General features: G+C 43.7%; 1 protein-coding gene across 1 annotated transcript; it reads left to right on the top strand.

Moving 5' to 3' along the window:
• The first annotated feature begins 17,052 nt into the window (after window positions 1-17,052).
• SFT2D3 (SFT2 domain containing 3) lies at window positions 17,053-20,309 on the top strand. The gene has a single exon (XM_059394541.1). It carries the CDS (start codon window positions 17,487-17,489, stop codon window positions 18,141-18,143), a length of 657 nt encoding a protein of 218 aa, XP_059250524.1. The 5' UTR covers window positions 17,053-17,486; the 3' UTR covers window positions 18,144-20,309.
• The last annotated feature ends 1,162 nt before the right edge of the window (window positions 20,310-21,471 follow it).

Raw genomic sequence — 21,471 nt, 5'->3', positions numbered from 1 at the left:
CCACTACAGTAGAAGTTTTCTCAATTCTTTCATTTTCCCCTTCCCCATTCCTTCATTGTACATGAAGTGTGTGTGCACAAGCATACTGCATATTTTAAAAATCTAAATGGCCAATGGTATTTTTGGATCGACCTCAAAAGGAGATGGGATGGGGAAAACACCGGTTCTCTCCATTAGGGGCATGTTCATCCAGCTCTTATCTCTATATTCTGTAAGTTATTTTGCGCTCACTGTTTAACAATAAAAGAACAACACAAAAATCTTTATATACCTTGTTTGGAGAATTTCAAAGTTTTTCATTTATCACTGTAACATCAAGGACAATTCAATAACTTTTTTTTTTTACGTAGCTGTTTCATGTAGGGAAATCTGTCTTTAGGAATAAATTACTCCAAGAGAAATGAATCCTAGATCAGCTTTCCCTTCAAGTCAAGTGTCTTGTTTAAAGGTGTTTTTTTTTTTTAAGATTTTATTTATTTATTTGACAGAGAGTGAGATCACAAGTAGGCAGAGAAGCAGGCAGAGAGAGAGGAGGAAGCAGGCTCCCCACTGAGCAGAGAGCCCGATGTGGGGCTCAATCCCAGGACCCAGGTGCCCCAAGTGTCTTGTTTAAATAAACTTCTTATTTAAAAAAAAAAAAGAATAAAAATAGATGTGGGTGCCTGGGTGGCACAGTTGGTTAAGTGTGGGCCTTCAGCTCAGTCATGATCCCAGGGTCCTGGGACTGAGCCCCATTTTGGGTTCCCTGCTTCTCCCTCTCCCCCTCACTTGTGCTCTCTATCAATAACTCTGTCATTATCTCTCAAATAAGTAAATAAAATATTTTAAAAAAATAAAAATAAAGAGGTTGCCTGGGTGGTTCAGTCAGTTAAGTGACTGACTCTTGATCTTAGCTCAGGTCTTGAACTGAGTCATGAGTTCAAGCCCTACGTGGGCTCCATGCTGGATGGGGCACCTACTTAAAAAAAAAAAAAAAAAGAGTAAAAATTTTAAAATAAAATAAAAGCTTCTAGAAGTGGGGCGCCTGGGTGGCTCAGTGGGTTAAAGCCTCTGCCTTCAGCTCAGGTCATGATCCCAGGGTCCTGGAATCGAGCCCCACATCGGGTTCTCTGCTCAGTGGTGAGCCTGCTTCCCCCTTTCTCTCTGACTGCCTCTCTGCCTGCTTGTGATCTCTGTCAAATAAACGAATAAAATCTTTAAAAAAAAAAAAAAAAGAGCTTCTAGGAGCTAAGAAACCAAGAAAAGAACCTGCCACCAGATTTCATCTACAGTACCTACAGACTTAGGGGAATCTTCTCTTTTCAAGGCTTGCAAAATATCCTAAAGCTCTTGGGCCTGCCAAGAGGTGACCTTCCCTACTCACCTGCAAAGCCAGGAGACCTGTAAGCCAGGAACCAGACCAGTGTTCCAGAGTTTTGTCAGCACTAGCTCCACGAAGTCAACCTTAGCTTCTTAAAAGTGTCTTGTCATGTCTGATTAGATGCTCATCGTTTTCAAATATGGCATTCCAGACAACACTTCGGATCCATAGCCGCTATTTCCAATTACATCCTGTTAATGAGGACAGATTCTTACTGACTTTGTGACAATAACTTACATTGCTAAGATAATTAGAGTGCTCAGTAAGAGTTCTGAATCTGGAGGGGTTAGGTAGGAAAAAAAAAAAAAGGATGTCATTTATAAATGGAAGATTTCTGTAAAATCATAGTCTACTAAATTGTTTCAAGTAGCAGATAACTTAAAAGAGAAATGAGCTCATTATATAGGCAAAATAATTAAATACATAATTAACCCTATTTTCAAAGAACAAATGTTTTGTGGTTTTCTAGGTATCCTCTGGAAAATTCAAAGACAAGTTCAGGCACAGAAGATACCCTGATGAAGCAACATTCTCAGACAGAACATTCCAGGTTAGCTCTTGGAAATTTTATCTTATTTATTTTTATCCTTAGGATTCAATCTTGGGAAGGCAAAAATCAGAGTTACCAGATCTAAATACTTAAGATAGGAATCAAATCATGGGGTGCCTGAGAAACAATATTTTACTATTCATTTTAAAGTGATGATAAAACATTATAGCATTTTTAGAAATAAACCTTCCAGATAATATGATTGCAGGGGCACCTGGGTGGCTCAGTGGGTTAAGCCTCTGCCTTCAGCTCAGGTCATGATCCCACGGTCCTGGGATCGAACCCCGAATCGGGCTCTCTGCTCAGCAGGGAGCCTGCTTACCCTCCTCTCTCTCTCTCTCTGCCTGCCTCTCTGCCTACTTGTGATCTCTCTCTCTGTCAAATAAATAAATAAAATCTTAAAAAAAAAAAAAAAAGATAATATGATTGCAGAGAACCTTGGCCCACATTCCCAAATGAGAAACTTTGTTTTCCTAAATAATCAAATATATATTAATCAATATAAACCAGAGAAGGCTATCCTGGTAAGATAAATCCTTTTTTTTGCCTAGGTACATTAAATAGCAGAATAAGTAATCTTGTATCTTATAGGTGAGGGCATCAGCAGTAAACCAAGGCAACAAGCCCATCAGAGTGAAAAAACTTTGCTAAGATTTTAATTTTTCAAACTTGAGTATTATAAAAATAGGTACAATTCATTTCCAAATTTTGCCTTTCATTTCATTCTTTTATATTCTGGGACAAACAGATGGGACAAACAGATGGGATAAACAGACCAACCTCAGGCTATATGTTCAGGCTGCTATAACAAAATCCCATGGGCTGAGTGACTTAGAAGCAATAGACATCTATTTTTCACAGTTCTGGAGACGGGAAGTCTGAGATCAGGGTGCCAGCACAGTATGGTGGGGGACCCCCTCTGGGTCAGAATTCTCCTATCCTCACAGGGTGCCAGTGGCTAGGAATCTCTCCGGAGCCTATTTTATTTTGTTTATTTTTTAAAGTCATGACACTAAGAGGAAACTTTTATTTTAGTGTCTTTTCAGTCCTCAACTACATATGTATATATGTGAATATGATGGGAGGGATGTGTAAAACAGGGGAAGGGGACTAAGAGTACACATACCGTGATGAGCACTGAGTAATATACAGAATTGTTGAATCACATATGGGACACCTGAAACTAATATATAATACTCTAAGTTTAAGGAAGGAAGGAAGGAAGGAAGGAAGGAAGGAAGGAAGGGGCGCCTGGGTGGCTTGTTAGTCAAGGGTCCGGCTCTTGGTTTCAGCTCAGGTCATGATCTCAGGGCCCTGGGATGGAGCCCAGCGTCAGGCGCCACACTCAGTGGGGAGTCTCCCTGAGGATTCTCTCCCTCTCCCTCTACCCCTTCCCCTGCTCTCTCTCTCTAAGAAATAAATAAATTTTAAAAGAGAATAAAAAACTGGAGTCTCCTATAAGAGCACTAACCCCATTCATGACTTAAGCACCTCCCAAAGCCCTACATCCTAATGTCCTGACCATTTTTGAAGGATTTTAGGATTTCAGTGTAAGAATGTTGGGGGTTGGGGAGGCACAGACCAGACCACAGTGGGTCCATGTGGTCAGAATTAATCTCACGGTGTTACTGAGATGTTCTTGGTTTGTTGTTGTTGTTGTTTAAAGATTTTATTTATTTATTTGACAGACAGAGATCACAAGTAGGCAGAGAGGCAGGCAGAGAGAAAGAGGAAGGAAAGCAGGTTCCCCACCGAGCAGAGAGCCCGATGTGGGGCTGGATCCCAGGACCCTGAAATCATGACTCAAGCCAAAAGCAGAAGCTTAACCCACTGAGCCACCCAGGTGCCCCTTCTGAGACATTCTTAACATTAAGTGTGTTCGTGGTTGCCATTGTCAGATGAATCAGTAAGTAAGCACTTAAAGGTTTTCTTGGTTTCAATTGCCAATATAGTAAATATCAATAGTTAGAACCTCAGAGAAAGCTTTTGGGGTCCTCAGTAACCTGAAGAGTGAAGAAAGGGAACCACACCTCTTCTTTGGGACAAAACTACTGTTTTCCTTGAGAAACAGAAATTTACAGATAGTTGTGTTTCTCCAAAACTCTTTCTCTCATGTGTAATGAAAACCACAGACTAGTGGTCATTTTAACCAAAGTGGCTAACTTCCGGTTCGCAGAAATAGTCGAGGGGGGATCACTGCGCTGTTACACACCAGCACTTTGCCACAGACAGACTAGCAGAACTCATGAACACAGGCAGTGCAGCTCTGTCCAGCCTCACCCCTCCCTTACACACTTCTCAAAGCCACCAAAATGAGCATGTTTGTTACAGGCCCACAGACACAGCCCTCTGGAGCAAATACAAGTAAGAAGCAAAAGAATGTAAAATTGAAATTATGCTCAGTAGCCAATGATTCAGCATTCTCTGACTTGGGAAATGATCCAGGTATCTATCTAGTGAATGGCCATTAATTAACCCAGGGTAGTATAACTCCAGGGGTTTAAATTACACAAATATCTCGGCAATTATCTTCAAGTGGACCGACCAGGAAACACAATTACTGCTAAAATCAAGTTTGTCAGAATGATAATCTGACTTGGTTAAATACAAATATATATGTCTCATAATCTTAAACAGGTAGTATAAATAATGCTAGCTTATTTGATCACCAAATATGCATAAACTTAGGAAGAATATAGCCAAATAGATAAAAATATAAGCTTGTATAACACTTAATGCTCAGAGAAGACACAAATGTCTTTATTAAACCAAAAATACTAAATTAGTTCGAAAATATTAGTCTCATTTGCATAAATAGTGTGAACTTGTTCTTAAAATATTTCTGAGTTAATTTCTATAAATTTTTTTCTCACTTTTTGCTGTTTTAAAGTACTAAGAATTCAGTTTCCTTAATTTCTGGGAATCTTTAACAATATTCTATTCATATAAGGTGCCTGTCAATATCTAAGCCAATCAGAACAGAGCTCCTTTAATTTAGGTGATTTTATAATCTCAATTGGCAATACCATCCAGAGATAGAAAAATATCACACATTCACACAGTGAGAAGTAAAGGTCTTTCTGAATTGCAGAGACATATATCAATAGGCAGACAGACACAGACAGATTTCTCATAGCTCCATTTCTAAAATTTCAGCCCTGGGGGCACCCGAGTGGCTCAGTTGGTTAAACATCTGCCTTCAGCTCAGGTCATAATCTCAGGGTCCTGGGATGGAGCCCCGCGTCAGGCTCCCTGCTCAGCTGCTTCTCCCACTCCCACTCCCCTTGCTTGTGTTCCTTCTCTTGCTGTCTCTCTCTGCCAAATAAATAAAATCTTTAAAAATAAATAAATTAAATAACATTTCAGCCCTGGTCAACAGTAAATACAGGTTAACGGAATTCACTGCTCCATGTCAAGAACTGTTCTCTTCCCAGTGGCTTTGAATCCTTAACTGATTTCAGCTCAAAGCAGACAAACAGAAAACAGTAACAAACAAGATTCACTGTCATCTTTAACACAACAAAGATAACATCTCTATAACATAAATGGTCAGACCATGAAACCAAAAGAAGCCAGCTCCAGAAATCAAGTGAGCACTCAAAAAGAATCAAAATAGAATCCTTACCATGCTATTGAGTTATACAAGTTCAGGGCGCAGGACCAGAAGTCGGACATAGCATTGATTTCAGACCACCAGCCAGGAACAGAGAGGCTCATCACATGGGTGAGGTAATTAGGGATCCCACCACAAGCTTTGCTCCTATACAAGTCACAGCATCAAAACTATCAAAGATAAAATCCACATGGGGTGTCTGAGTGGCTCACTTGGTTAAGTGTCTGCCTTCAGCTCAGGTCATGATCCCAGCATCCTGGGATGGAGTCCCACAATGAGCTCCTTGTTCAGCGGGGAGCCTGCTTCTCCCTCTGCCTCTGCTTGCAGCTTCCCTGCTTATGCTTTCTCTCTAACAAATAAATAAAAATCTAAAAAAAAAAAAAAAAAGATAAAATGCACCAACAATTAAGGAAATGGTGTTACACAGAATATTGCAGTAGGGAGAATGCTCATTAATGAAGAATATCTCAAAAAGGAAGGAGTCTGGCATTTTATACAGGCAGGTAGACAAAGGGTCATGAGGGATGAAAGGTGGAGGTGAGCCCTATCTCAGAGTATGTGAGGATAGGGTGGTCTCTTACCAGAACATGAAGTCAGGGGAATTTCTCAACTGTCACTGCTTTCCGGGAGCACAGGGCACAGATAAAGTTCAGTGTGGTATGTATCTAGGTCAGTTTCATATCTTCCACTCTTCTCATATTTTCATTGCTAAGTTATAGTTTTGCCCAGTTCTATGGAGCAATCCCTCACTTTCATGAGTCCAAAAACTCTGTGACATGTCAGTTTCCTCTTTTTCAGCCTCTTTAAATGTAGATGGTATAACTGTGGGTTGAGGAAGCAAGTCTTCTAATCTATTTTTAAGCCAAAAATCCATCTTAAAATATTAAAAAAAAAATAGGTGCCTGGGTGGCTCAGTTGGTTGAGCATCTGCCTTGGGCTCAGGTCATAATTTGAGGGTCCTGGGATGGAGTCCCGCTTCTCCCTCTCTCTCTGCCACTCCCCAACTTGTGCACTCGCATGGGTGCATGCACTCTCTATCAAATAAATAAAATGTTTAAAAACAAACATATATATATTAAAAATAATAGGGGCACCTGGGTGGCTCAGTGGGTTAAAGCCTCTGAATTCGGCTCAGGTCATGATCTCAGGGTCCTGGGATTGAGCCCCGAATTGGGCTCTCTGCTCAGCAGGGAACCTGCTTCCTCTTCTCTCTGTCTGCCTCTCTGCCTACTTGTGATCTCTGTCTGTCAAATAAATAAATAAATAAATCTTTAAATTAAGTAAATAAATAAATAAATATTAATATAAATGAATTTTATTTACCTTAGAATAAAATTTTAAATGCTAAAATAGTAACAGTTTGAGATTTTAAAAAAAAGTAGATGTAGACCTACTTGCAGTGATCAGAGAAGAAAAATATATCAAAGGCATCAAAATTGGCAAGAAGGAACCAAAACTATCACTATTTGTAGATGACATGATAGTGTATATAGAAAACTCTAAAGACTCCACCAAAATAAAACTATTAGAACTGACAAATGAATTCAATAAGGTTGCAGGATATAAAGTAATATATACAGAAATCTATTGCATTTCTATACACTCATAATGAAGTAGCAGAAAGAGAAATTAAGAAAACAATCACATTTACAATTGTACCCAAAAGAATAAAACACCTAAAAAGATAAATAAAATACCTGGGAATAATATTTTTTTAGTATATGTGCTGCCAAAGCCAGCACAAGGGAATAATTTTTTTTTAAGATTTTATTTATTTATTTATTTGAAAGACAGAGCGCACAAGCAGGAAGGGTGGCAGGCAGAGGGAAAGAGAGAAGCAGGCCCCCCACCAAGCAGAGAGCCCGACTTGGGGCTCGATAGCAGGACCCTGGGATCACGACCTGAGCCGAAGCAGAGGCTTAACCCACTGAGCCACCCAGGCAAGTCCCCACACCAGGAATAAATTTAACCAGGAATGTGAAAGACCTCTCCTTTGAAAACTTGTAAGACATCGATGAAAGAAATTGAAGATGACATAAATAAATGGAAAGACATTCCATGTTCATGGACTGGAAGAACAAATATTGTTAAAATGCCCGTACTGCCCAAAGCAATCTACAGATCCAGTGTAATCCCTGCCAAAATATCAATAGCATTTTTAACAGAAATAGAACAAAAAAATCCTAAAATTGATATGGAACCACAAAAGACCCCAAATAGTGAAAGCAATCTTGAGAAAGATAAAACTAGAGGTATCACAATCCCAGACTTCAAGAGATACTACAAAGTTACAGTAATCAAACAAGCATGGTACTGGCACAAAAATACACACACATAGATCAATGGAACCAAACAGTGTCCAGAAATAAACCCATGTTTATATGGTCAATTACTCTATAACAAAGGAGGCAAGAATATACAATGGGATGATGTCAGTCTTTTCAATAAATGGTGTTGGGAAAACTGGGCAGCTACATGCAAAAAAATGAACCCAGACCATTTCCTTACACCATGCACAAAAGTAAACCCAAACTGGATTAAAGACTGAAATGTGATCTAAAAAAAATTTAAAAAGACTGAAATGTGAGACCATAAAACTCCTAGAAGAAAACATAGGCAGTAATCTCTTGGACATCAACCTTAGCAACATATTTATAGATATGTGCACTCAAGCAAGGGAAATAAAAGAAAAAATAAACTATTCAAACTACAACAAAATAAAAAGCTTTTGCACAGTGAAGGAAACCATGAACAAAATGAAAAGGCAAAACTACTGAATGGGAGAAGGCATTTGCAAATCATACGTTGGTAAGTGGCTAATATCCAAAATATTTAATATATAAAGAAGTTATATGACTCAACACCATAAACACAAACAATCTGATTTAAAAAGAAGCAGAGGGGGCACCTGGGTGGTGCAGTCAGTTAAGCGTCTGACTCTTGATCTCTGTTCGGGTCTAGTCTTAGGGTCCTGAGATCAAGCTCCACATCGGTTCCCTGCTCAGCACAGAATCTGCTTGAGACTCTTTCTCTTTCTCCCTCTCCTGTTCCTACTGTTCACTCTCTCTTAAATAAATCTTTAAAAAAAAATAGGCAGAGGACCTGAATAGCCATATTCCAAAGAAGACACACAGCTGGCCAACAGACACATAAAGAGATGCACAATGTCTCTAAGCAGCCGGGAAACCACAATGAGATACTACCTCACACCTGCCAGAATGGCTAATATTAAAACAAACAAACAAACAAACCCAGGAAATAACAAATGTTGGCAAGGATGTGGAAAAAGGGAACTTTTGTGCACTGTTGTTGGGAATGTAGAGTTGCAGCTGCTGTGGAAAACAGTATGGAGGTTCCTCAAAAAATTAAGAATAGAAATACCATGTGATCCAGTAATGCCACTAACAAGTATTTATCCAAAGAAAACAAAAACACTAACTTGAAAAGCAATATGCACCCCTATATTTACTTCAGGATCATGTACAATAGCCAGAATACGGAAGCAACCCAAGTGTCTACCAACAGATGAATGGATAAAGAAGATGTGATATAGGGATGCCTGGGTGGCTCAGTTGGTTAAGCTGCTGCCTTCAGCCCAGGTCATGATCCCAGGATCTTGGATTGAGTCCTGCATCAGGCTCCTTGCTCAGTGGGGAGCCTGCTTCTCTCTCTGCCTCTGCCTGCCTCTCTGCCTGCTTGTGCTCTCTCTGAAAAATAAATAAATAAAATCTTAAAAAAAAAAAAAAAAAGATGTGGTATATAGACAATGGAACATTACTCAGACATCAAAAGAATGAAATCTTGCCTTTTGCAACACATGGATGGACCCAGAGGGTATTATGGTAAGTAAAATAAATCAGAGAAAGACAAATATATGATTTCACTTGTATATGTAATCTAGAAAAGAAAACCAACCAACACACACACTCTTAAAATACAGAGAACAAACTGATGGTTGCCAGAGGGGAGATGGATGAGAGAACTGATGAAACAGATAAAGGGGATTAAAAGGTATAAACTTTCAAGTTATAAAATAACGAAGTTGTGGAGATGAAAAGTACAACATAGGGAATATAGACCTAATAAGCAATAAAAGGAATGTACATAAATAAGTGTGCGGGGGGAGGGTGTCGGGGTGGCTCAGTGGGTTAAGCATCCAACTCTTTATTTCTGCTCAGGTCATGATTTCAGGATCCTGGAATCAAGTTCTGGATCAGGCCCCATGCTCAGCGGGGAATTTGGTTCCCCTCTCTCCTTCTGCCCCTCCCCCAGCTCATGCACTCTCTCTTCTCTCTATGAAATAAATAAATCTTTAGGGAAAAAAAAGAAGTGTGTGGGATACCATTTTTTTTTAAGATTTTATTTATTTATTTGCCAGAGAGAGAAAGAGCAAGCGAGCCCAGGCAGGCAGAGTGGCAGCAGAGGCAGAGGGAGAAGCAGGCTTTCCACCAAGCAAGGAGCCCGATGTGGGACTCAATCCCAGGACGCTGGGATCAGGACCTGAGCTGGAGGCAGCTGCTTAACCAACTGAGCCACCCAGGCGTCCCTGGGATATCATTTTTACGGAAAAGTCCCACCACTAAGACCACACTCCCTACTGTCTATTTCATTTCATTTTTCTTCATAGTGAAACCAACTTCCAACATACTATATGTATTATTTAACATATTATAAATTTTCTAGTTTCTATTTGTTTATTATGAGCTTCTCTCTACTAGAATATAAATTCCTTGAAGGCAGAGATTATGATGACTGATAATTCTCAGAACTTAGACTGACACTGCACTACAGTAGGCTCTCAGTAAATTTTTAAAAAAATTTTTATTTGACATTTTTTAAAAACATATTTATTTGACAGGCAGAGATCACAAGTAAGCAGAGAGGCAGGCAGTGGAGGGAGGGAAACAGGCTCCCCACTGAGCAGTCTGGGGCTCAATCCCAGACCCAGGGATCATGACCTGAGCTGAAGGCAGGGGCTTTAACCCACTGAGTCACCCAGGTGCGCCTCGGTAAATATTTTTTGACTGAGTATCAGACTGTCAAAACTTAATAGAATGATACTACCTTGTGTTGGTGAGGTTTTAAAGAAATGGACAGTGTCATAAACCATTTTGTAGATGAACTGATGAATTTTCTGCTGGACAGATTTGTTGTACATAAAAAATGTAAAATGTATAAACTTCTGAAAAAAATAATAATATTGCCAAATAAGAAGACAATGTATACTTTTTTTTTTTATTTACTTATTTGTCAGAGAGAGAGAGAGAGACAGATGCAGGCTCCACACTGAGCAAGGAGCCTGACATGGGATTTGAACCCAAGACTGGATCCCAAGACCCTAAGCCGAAGGCAGACACTTAATTGACTGAGACATCCAGGCGTCCAGACAATGTGTACTTCTAAAAACAGCAAGTTCAATACACAAGATCTGCTATGTTCACTGTCTGGCCAATAGAAATGCCTCCCCAGTTTAGCTTGTGTGTTTCCACTCAGCCAGCGCCCACTTCACTGCTCCCAGGTCCCCCCACAAGGGTGTCAGTGCCCCAGGCAACCCCCACCCCCCGACCCCACAGGCAACAGCGCAGACACCCTTAGGTTAAGGAGGCCAAACACCACAAGGCCTTGCTCAACAGTGAGAAATCCCATGTGAGGTCCTTCAGTTATGCCCTGACCAAGGGAATGCCTGTGTGAGATGGCCTGTTTCCTTGGCTTCCCCGAGGAAGCTTAAGGAGACAAACCAAAGGCAAGGTCTGGGGGCAGGCAGCAGCGTCTGCCGAGCTAAGTGCACAGCACCCTCAGATGGGATGCTCAGCTAGAGCCCCCTTGTGGGGGGAGCAAGCCGCAAGCCAGACATTCAGCCTTTCCCCAACCCACCAATGTCTGTAGCCATACCAGGTCATGACAACCAAAATGCCCCCAAGTGTTTCCAGCATGCCCAAGCTGCCCCATCCAAAACAGCAGCTGACGGCCACTTGCAGCTACTATAAATATAGTATGATCATATTTATGTAAGGAGATAGAAATTAAAATACATTATGAAGTAATACTATATTTTATGTATTACCACAAAAATATGTGTAAATCATAACATATTATGAATAATGAATTAAGATTAAAAATTCAGTTTCCCAGTCTCACCAGCAGATTTCCAGGCACTCAGAGCTACACGTGGTGTTTCAGCAGCTCTGAACTGGACAGCACAGGTCTGGAGCATTTCCACAATTACAGCATGAGGTCTATGAACAACATACCCCTAGTGGCTCTGCTGCCCCCAGCTGCGGGCCACCAGGATGGATCGGCAAGTCCCCTGCCCCACTGCCTGGGGGATGTGAACAGGGCCAGACCCTTGGCTCTGAACAGTGACCTGCAGATGGTGGTATGGCCCAGTGACGCTGTGCAATGCACCTCTTGTGTCACACAGCCTTGTGTCTAACCAACGCAAGGTCCCCAGAAAATCCAACACAAGCTAGACAGAGTATTGGGGGCCAAGGAGCAGGATGTGAAGAAATAAGACTTGAGAAGATAAGCATCTAGACAGTATTACTTTTAATAAATGAAAACGGAAACTCAAGGCCTTGGAAGTGTCACAGTTGGTGCACAAGGGACCACTGTGGTATATGGACTGTGAAGGGGTGACCCCGAAACAGGGGGAACTCAGGAGGGAAGAGAAGGGCAGATGTGTGCAGGTGGGGGAGGAGGTCAGCCCAAGGGAAGGGCCTACATTAGCAAAGCCACAGAAGAGCAGAGTCACCCTGTTGCTAGGGCCCAGTGGCCCCAAAGAGAGCTCCACAGGGCAGGGTGAGAGCTGCTGGGGCCTAGAGGGGCAGGCCTAAAATGCCAGATAAGGAATTTGAAATTTAATTTTTAGGGGTGCTTAGATGGCCCAGTTGGCTGGGCATCCAACTCTTGATTTCAGCTCTGGTCATGATCTCAGGGTTATGGGATCAAGTTCCATGTCAAGCAAGACCTTGCTGAGCAGGGATGGCCAAAACAGAGAAGGAAGGGAGATGCCACCTTGAAAACACCTCGAAGGAGCCATGGATTAACACTTGCAACTGCCTGGTTCTGGAGGAAAAGGCACTTGCATGGCTCAGACAGGAGCCTGACTCTTGATTTTGGCTCAGGTCATGATCTCGGGGTCATGAGATCAAGCCCCTCAATGGGCTCCATGCTGGGCTCTCCATCTCCCAAGTCTCCACAAAAAATAATAAAATAAAATAAAACAAAGCAAAAGGCTTACTCTATCCCCTTCCCCCTCTGGGTGGTTGGAGCTGGGATCCACCTGATATTGTACTGAGATCCACTACAGTGGGAAGGGAAGAGCAGCCATTGAGGGACCCCCCCCACACACACCCCGAGGGTTGCCTGGGTAGCTCAATAATTTCAGCAGTTAAGCATCAGATTGTTGGTTTTGGCTTGGGTCATGGTCTCACGGACAGGAGATCAAGGCCTGTGTCATCAGGCTCCACCACTCAGTGCAGAGTCTGCTTGGGATTCTCTCCCTCTCCCATACCCTCCCCCTCTACCCCTTCCCCTGCTCTCTCTCTCACAAACATACATACATACATAAAATCTTTTAAAAAAGAGAGACCGCCCACCTACTGGATGTGTGACAGGCACTGACCAACACTGGACAATAGGTCCCTTCCCAGTACTTCTGGGTCTGATACCTCCAAGAGGTTGACGTCAGTCCCTGTCTGGCCTCTGACCATGTGAAGCAAGGTTATCTGCCACCACAGAAAACACAGATTAGGGCTTCAGAACAAGGATTTGGTTTAAAAACAAAGTAACAATTTCTAGGGATCTCTTGTGTTTGTCAGAGTCTCTTGCTGCTTCCTATCTCAATCCACAACAATCTACTGCAAATTGGTGCTCAGAATGATGGTGTGGGATTTGTATTTTTGATTCTCTTCAGATGCATTACACTACCAAGGGTAATTACACATTTGTTTGTCAGCATCAAGGGTAGAGTGTGAGAGGAGGTGCTGTTTTAGGATGGTCAGAGGACATTCTGAAGAGGGACATTCAAACTGAGACCTGAACAAAGGGTGTAAGCTGAAAAGTATTGGAGGATGGGGTGTGGGGACGAATGCTCTAGGGTGAGAACAAGGAAAAAGGGCACTGAGGTGGAATGATTTTGACATACCCAGAAACAACTCAGACCACCGTATCTGGGCCAGAATGAGGGAGGGGAGAGTCATGGGAGAGGTGGTAGAAGGGTGTGGTGGGTGGGAGGGGTTATGGGGCAACAAAAGGATATGGTTCCTGTGAAAGCAGGGAAGCCTCAGAGGAAGTGAGGGCGTCCCCAGCTGTTGTATGAACAGCTAGGAGGCCTGGACCAAAAGGGGTACTGAGACAGAGTCCTGGGACAGGGGGGCATTAGCCAGCTGGCCAGACCAGAGGAAGGGTCAGTCATGGAGGAGATGCGGTGGCCCAGGCACCACATGGACTACCCAAGTAGAGCTGCAGGGTGCGAGAGGGTGTGTGACTTCCTGAAACAAGAAGGAAGAGCGGGGTAGCAGTTACAGGTTTTGGGGGATTTGGAGGAGAAATTGGGAATCAGAAGTTTCATTTTATATGTCATCTTCAAGATGTCTATTGGATATCCAGTGGAGAAGTGAGGGAGGGATCTGCCCAAGGTCCTGCATAAGATGGCTTGCAACAACACAGGGCATGTACGAAAGAGCAGGGAGGCCTAGGCACCCCATGTAGGGCAAACCCAGGAGAGCTGGGGCCCCGCTGCTTGTACCATGTGCTGTTCTGGAAGCAATGCTCTCAGGAGGGAGGGCACAACTGTGTCATGTCCTGCTGGAAGTTAAGGAGGCTAGGGACTGAAATTTTACTGTACTTGGCCACAGAAATATTTGGTGGCCTGGTTGCGAACCATTTTGCAGGCACAAGGGGATGAAGGGGATTCAAGGAAGAATAGGGTTAAGTGGAGACATGGGGTTTCAGATTCTTTAAGTGAATTCTGCTGTAGTAGCTAGAGGGGAGCAGGTATCTAGAGATGGTTTTTTTAAAAAATATTTTATTTATTTATTTGACAGAGAGAGATCACAAGTAGGCAGAGAGACAGGCAGAGAGAGTGGAAGGGAAGCAGGCTCCCTGCTGAGCAGAGAGCCCGATGCAGGGCTCGATCCCAGGACCCTGAGATCATGACCTGAGCTGAAGGCAGAGGCTTAATGCACTGAGCCACCCAGGCGCCCCTAGAGATGGTTTTATTATGTCCATCTATCAGTGTGGGAACCAACCCTGAACAGGTTTCTGGTTTTATACAATTCTATTCCTAGGGAGGATCTCCTTATGTTTAAAACTCCATCACACAACCTGTTGTCTTGCTCTACCACCAACTTTTGGGGTGACCTCAAGTAGGTTAACTTCCCCATATTTCTGTTTTCCCTCATTGGTACAATGAGCGGAACAATCCTGACTTTTACATCTCATAGCTGCAATTGCTCCAGTTCCAGGTCAACATTCGTGATTGTCTGTGTTTTGACAGTAGCCACCCTAATGGCTTTGCCCATGGTAAGTGATCAGGATGATCACTATTATTACATGTGCAAAAGAATTTCAATCTAAAATGGAACCAGAGGATACGAAATGGATGTGCCCTCAGCAAAACTTAAGAACCAAAAAGAAGGGCGCCTGGGTGATTCAGCTGGTTAAGCATCTGCCTTTGGCTCAGATCATGATCCCAGGGTCCTGGGATCCAGTCCCAGGCTCCCTGCTCAACCCTACCCCTCTGATGCTCCCCCTGCTTGTGCTTGCTCTCTCTCAAATAAATAAAATCTTAAAAAAGAAAAGAAAAAGAAAAAACTGAAAAGCTGACTTCCTTTAAATCCTCGATTCACAGAAGATGGAAATTTATCTCCTGACCAATGAATATCCACCAAGAATTTCTTCCTGGGGTGCCTGGGTGGCTCAGTTGGTGAAGCGTCCAACTCTTGGTTTCAGCTCAGGTCATGACCTCAGGGTCCTGGGATGAAGCCACACATCAGGTTCTGAGCTCTACATGGAGTCTGCTTGGAATTCTCTCTCCCTCTGCCACTTCCCCAACTCATGCACATACACTCTCTCTATCTCTAAAATCTTTAAGAAAAAAAAAAAGAATCTCTCTTTATCCAGAGGCCAGTGAACTTACCATTCGGACTATGGCTGAATTCCCCCATCTTTGCACTCCTTACCATAAATACAGCTCCCCACCCCCCAAATCCTCAATGGGAGTCACCTATAGCTTGCTATAGTTTGCATTTCCCAAACTGTAGTTCTTACGCCATTCCCAAATAAACTCAATTTCTGGTAATTCAAGCTTGCCTCAGTTTACCTCTTCAGGTTGCCACAAGTGAGATAACAACTGTAATATATGTTGAAAAAGAACACTGTATGTCAGGATTCAACCAGGAAAAAGGTATCCAGGGGAATTTAATGGGGAAACTGGTTACACAGGTTAACAGAAAGGCTGAGAAGCCAGAAATGACAATAGCAGAAAGCCAGGAACACCTACCTCTTCCAAGGGTAGAGGACAAAGCAATGTCACCTGCCCACTGGGTGGTACCAGGTCATGCAGTCATGGGGAAGCCAGTACCAAGGTGATAAGAAGAGCCAAAAGAATATACCCTGGCCTCTCTGTCAGTGTCTCCAAAGCCAGGTGACTGAGGATTACTAGAAACAGCCTGCAGCGATAGGCACTGCCTCCCATCCCCAGGACAAAGGAAGGAATGGTCTTCTGGAGCAAGGAAGCCAAAGACCTATTCAACAGTAGACTGCTGTGCAACTTACCTATATTGCACTTCATATTACAAAAGGACTCCTGTGCCATCACATTTAAGTTCACAAGAGACTTTATAAAGTCAAGCAAAAAAGGTGTTTCAATCAATGGCTTCAGGCAGGATCTAGAGCCTTTCAAGCACCTTTACGACAATGAATTGACAGCTCCATGCATTTGCAGCAGCCTTTAAGGTCCTAGGAAAAGGGACATGAAAGAGACCCTGTGCTCAAGTTGCTGGCAAATACATAAACAAGTAAATTTTCACAAATTGGGAAAGGTGAGAACATCAGAAGTAGCTGGAGGCGCTGCTCCATCTAAATGTCCAGTAGTAGAAACTACCCAGGCCCAAACAAGTGACACAGAAGCCCTGGAGGAGACCTCAAAAAGGCTCTAAGTAAGAGCAGGATCCCTGGGAGCCACATCAGGACACATCAGGAAATGATTGGAGATCCGGCCAGCTTATCAGTGATCTGCCCAAGTCACTGGACCCAGAGATGTCAGGAGCACAAAAAGGTGAACCAAAAATGTAAAAAATGGGCACCTACAAGTCTTGTACATGGGGCTTGAAGGAGTCAAGAATATTGCCAGGCCTCTGCTGAAAGGGGGAACAGAAGATAAGCTGGTTGTGGAGAGGGGGGTTAAATCCTTCATCAACTTCGGTAGCCTTTCCAAAGAAACCACGTTTAAGTCCTGCAGATTTGAACTTTTTAAAAGATTAAATTTATTGAGAGGAACTGCAGATTAGCATACAGTTTTAAGAATAGGGAGAGAGTCTCCCAAAGGCGACATCTTGCAAAATTACAGGGCTGTATAACAAGCAGGATACTGATACCCATAAGCTCAAGATACAGAACTATCCCATCACCACCACAAGGGTCCCTCATGTAACCTTTTATAACCACACGCACCCCGTCCTCCAACTAACTTATAATGCCGACATAATTAATTCAGTCCGTAACAGCGCCCAACAGGAATAACGCCAGGCGCCAAGATGGTCAATGCAGGGGGACTGTAAACCCGTAAACCCGACTGTCGGTAACCGCGCCGCCCCAAGTCTGCAAGAAAGCAACCCCGCCTCTTCCGCAAGGGCCGCAGGTCCCACCCCTCCCGCCGAGGGCGTAGCCGCTTCCGCCAGCAACCGAGGAAAACCGGAAGTGGGCACCAGCCCTCGCGTCCCACGGCCGCTCCGGCCAACATGGCGGACCTCCACCGCCAGCTGCAGGAGTACCTGGCGCAGGGTAAAGCCGGCGGGCTGACGGCCGCCGAGCCGCTGCTCGCTGCGGAAAAGACTGAGGAGCCCCCGGCAGGGGGCGGGCCGGCGGGGGCGTGGCTGGGCCGCGCGGGCCTGCGCTGGACGTGGGCGCGGGGCCCAGCGGAGCCAACGGTGGCGACAGGCCCAGCGTGCTTGCCAAGTGTGACGCGCGCACAGCGGCTGGCGGCCAGCGGCGTGTGCCTGCTGCTGGCCGCGCTCTGCTTCGGCCTGGCCGCGCTCTACGCGCCCGTGCTGCTGCTGCGCGCCCGCAAGTTCGCGCTGCTCTGGTCTCTGGGCTCGGCGCTGGCGCTCGTGGGCGGCATGCTGCTGCGGGGCGGCGCGGCGTGCGGGCGCCTGTTGCGCGGCGAGGAGACGCCGTCGCGGCCCGCGCTGCTCTACGTGGCCGCGCTGGGAGCCACGCTGTACGCGGCGCTCGGGCTGCGCAGCACGATGCTCACGGCGCTGGGCGCCTGCCTGCAGGTGGGCGCGCTGCTGACCGTGCTGTTCGGGCTCCTGCCCTGGGGCGCGGGCACCGCGCTGCGAATAGCGCTCGGACGCCTGGCTCCCGGCGCCAGCCTCGCCAAGGCGCTGCCGGTGTGAGAACCCCAGGGCCCGCGCCCCCGGAGATGGCGCGGAGCCCTGCCCAGGTACCTGCCGTCGGGGGAGAGCGCGAAGCCTGCCCCGGGATGTGCCGTCGGGAGACCACCGGGAGCCCGCCCGGGGTGCATCGCGGACCGAGCCCAGCACTGCACCCTCCAGTTTCCCGATCGCGCTGGGTAAAGGCTGCTCGGTTATTGTGCCAGCGAACCTGTCAGCGTCTTGGAGTGGCCGTCCTAAAACTGAGACTCGAGCCGGTTCGGAACCTCTTCGGTTTCAGCGTTTTCCCGTCTTTCTCGGTAGCATGTGCTATAAAACGAGATGTTGTCGTTGACTTGGGATATGCTGTGAAAAATTTATGCTAAATTGCTTTTGCGTTCACCGTAGTTTTAGATTGAGCGCAGTAAAAAAAGAATGGCTCCTCAGTTTTAATTAGCTGCCCTTGTGGCTTTCCTCAGACTTCTTTTACCTTGTCGATTAAAAAAATCCAGTGGTAGATTGTAGTTGGTTAGCTACAATACGCTTTTGTTTTCTTTGGCTTAGAAATTTTTTCCTGATTCATTGAGTGGATTTTTAAGCGTATCAAATTAAACACTAAATTTATCCACCGGCTTTTATTCAAGTACTTTAGTTAAGATGGCTTACGTTGGTTTTTTCATTTTTTAGTGAAATTGTAAATATGGTGCCTTACAAAATTAAAGATTGGCTCTGTATTAGACCATAAAAGCAATGGACCTAAAAGGAAAATGTCTTCCCCAAGAAGTAGGACATTTCAGTTCTATGAGAGATGTCCCTGGGCAGAACTTGGGCTGAGGACTCCTGCTGGACGAGAGAATTCTACATCCAAAGTTAAATATTTGACGGAAACCATGGATTTCTATAAAGCCTAATTATCATTCCTAGTTTTATTACCTGCTTTTTAAGGTATAATTTACATTTTGTAGGCTAATTCCAATGCACCGTAAGATGCTTTTCCTTTTAGGTTCCTTTTAAATTCAGCATTGACTCTTGTCTCTGACTTTATTGTATATGCTAATGTATTGCCAGAAAGTTCGGACTGGATATTCTGATGAGTCCAAAAAACTACATGTTTTGTTAGTATCTATATATTATTAACTAGGAAGTGGAGTACTTAGAATTTTTAAATTGTGTCAGTGGTTCTCAGTTCACATCAGAATTACTTGAAGAGCAAAACCTCAGATCAGCTCATTCAGAATCTTTGGGGTGGGTGGTAGGGTGGGGGCAGACCCAGGCATCAGTATTTTTTTAGAGCTCTCCAGATGATTCCATGTTGAGCTAAAGTTGAGAACCACTTTTTTCTGTGCATTGGATTGCACGATTTGAAAATAATTATTTTCTGGGGCTGGAGTTGACTGTTGCCTAAACAGGTGTGTCGGGCAGCAATGGAGCATTGCCTCTTTGTTCAGACTCAGTTATTTATATTCCTGGATCCTGATCAGTGTCCTAAGCCCTGCCCCAACTTCATGAGGCCCCCAACCCAGTATTCTCTAATTACTGCCCTATCCTGTTATCAGTAAACAGGGTTACTTATCTACCTCAAGAGGAAAACCAAGAGGGTATTTGTAGTAAAAGCAAATGTACCGTTTTCAGGGAGTAGACTGACTTTTGTGACTGGAAAAACTTGGGCCATTGACTGCTCCTTCTGTCCCTCAGTTAAATATCTGTTCTAGTTCTCCATTTCTCTAGAATTTGCACATTGGAAGATTTTACAGTGTTCAGTACATTTTTATGTTGATGCTGTTATATTTTTTAAATTGTTTTCCAAACATTGTCTCAAGAATTCGAACACTGAAAATCTAGCATTTGTAAAATTCAAAGCACAATACCTTGTATGTATTTTGGTAATGATGTTTTAAAATATTCTAAATATTTAATAAATTACCGTGTAGAGATTTCAGGTTTTTCCTAAAGGAATTGTTTCTCAAAATGTGATCTGGTTATCTGCTTGCTAAGGTACTGTTTTTAAAGTTGAAGCCTAAAATGTTAACATGATAAATTTCTTAACACATCAGTCTCAGAAAAAGGAGCCTAATGTCCATATGGGTTCAGTCTCTGGATCCCATTTTACCTTAATCAGAATTTGATTACAACTTTTTAAGCTGTGCCAGTGGAGGGCAAATAAAGAATATTCCACAAATTTGAAGCCTTCTTGAGCCTCCTAATCATGCGTTTATACTGACATGCCGATAAATGTTTTTAATTTCAAAACAAAGTGAAAATGATTCACTTGGGGGTAACTGGGTGGCTCAATGGGTTAAGCCTCTGCCTTCAGCTCAGGTCATGAGCTAAGGGTCCTGGGATCGAGCCCCCGCAGTGGGCTTTCTGCTCAGCGGGGAGCCTCCTTCCCCCTCCCCCTCTGCCTGCCTCTCTGCCTACTTGTGATCTCTGTCAAATAAATAAATAAAATCTTTTAAAAAAATGAATCACTTGTAGTCTCTAGGTTTTAACACCCTAAAAAGCTGTGTGTGGTTGACATTTTCTCACTGCAGAAATAACTCAGCTTTTACCATGCTTTGCATTAATAGAGAACTAATGAAGAGGTTTTTATATGCTGTCCACCTATGCCAGCATCCCTTGTCTTAAGCAACTGTGAGACTTCCACCACATTTGCCAAGTAAACCTGTCTCCAGTGCTAAAGATGTTAGGGTGGCCACAGAAATATCCTTAGAATAATAAAAGCTTTCTTAACAAAATAAAGAGTCAGTAGAGAAAATACAGGATTATCAAACTGAATTTTGGCTTCCAATCCAAACTGGGCCAAATGTTACATTTATTTAAAACTAACGAAATTTGGGACGCCTGGGTAGCTCAGTTGGTTGGACGACTGCCTTCGGCTCAGGTCATGATCCCAGAGTCCGGGGATCAAGTCACGCATCGGGCTCCCAGCTCCATGGGGAGTCTGCTTCTCCCTCTGACCTTCTCCCCATTCATGCTCTCTCTCACTCTCTCTCTCTCTCAAATAAATAAATAAAATCTTTAAAAAAAATAAAAATAAAATTAAAAAACTAACGAAATTTGTTGTGGATGAGAACTTCCTGGCTTTAAGCTAGAACTATCCTCGTCCTTAAATGCTGGTGTAAGAGAAGGTGTTGCAGAATTGTTTTAGGAGATCCTTGGTTCATTCCTTCTCAACTTAATTTGTGACATGATGTAATCAATCAGAAGGGTGCATGCAATTAATTTCTGGTTTACCTCTCATCAGAAACAAGGGAATTCAAGTCTAAGGTGTGATTACCAGGAGGAGATGCACCCAAGGGAGAACACCCACTTGGACAGCCAGATTTTTTTTCTTCAGAGTATAATTTCCCAC

This window comes from Mustela nigripes, chromosome 3 (genome assembly GCF_022355385.1).
Source record: "Mustela nigripes isolate SB6536 chromosome 3, MUSNIG.SB6536, whole genome shotgun sequence".
In the NCBI taxonomy this organism is placed as follows: Eukaryota; Metazoa; Chordata; class Mammalia; order Carnivora; family Mustelidae; genus Mustela; species Mustela nigripes.
The sequence above is the reverse complement of the archived record's forward strand: the minus strand, read 5'-3'. Positions and strand labels throughout refer to the sequence as shown.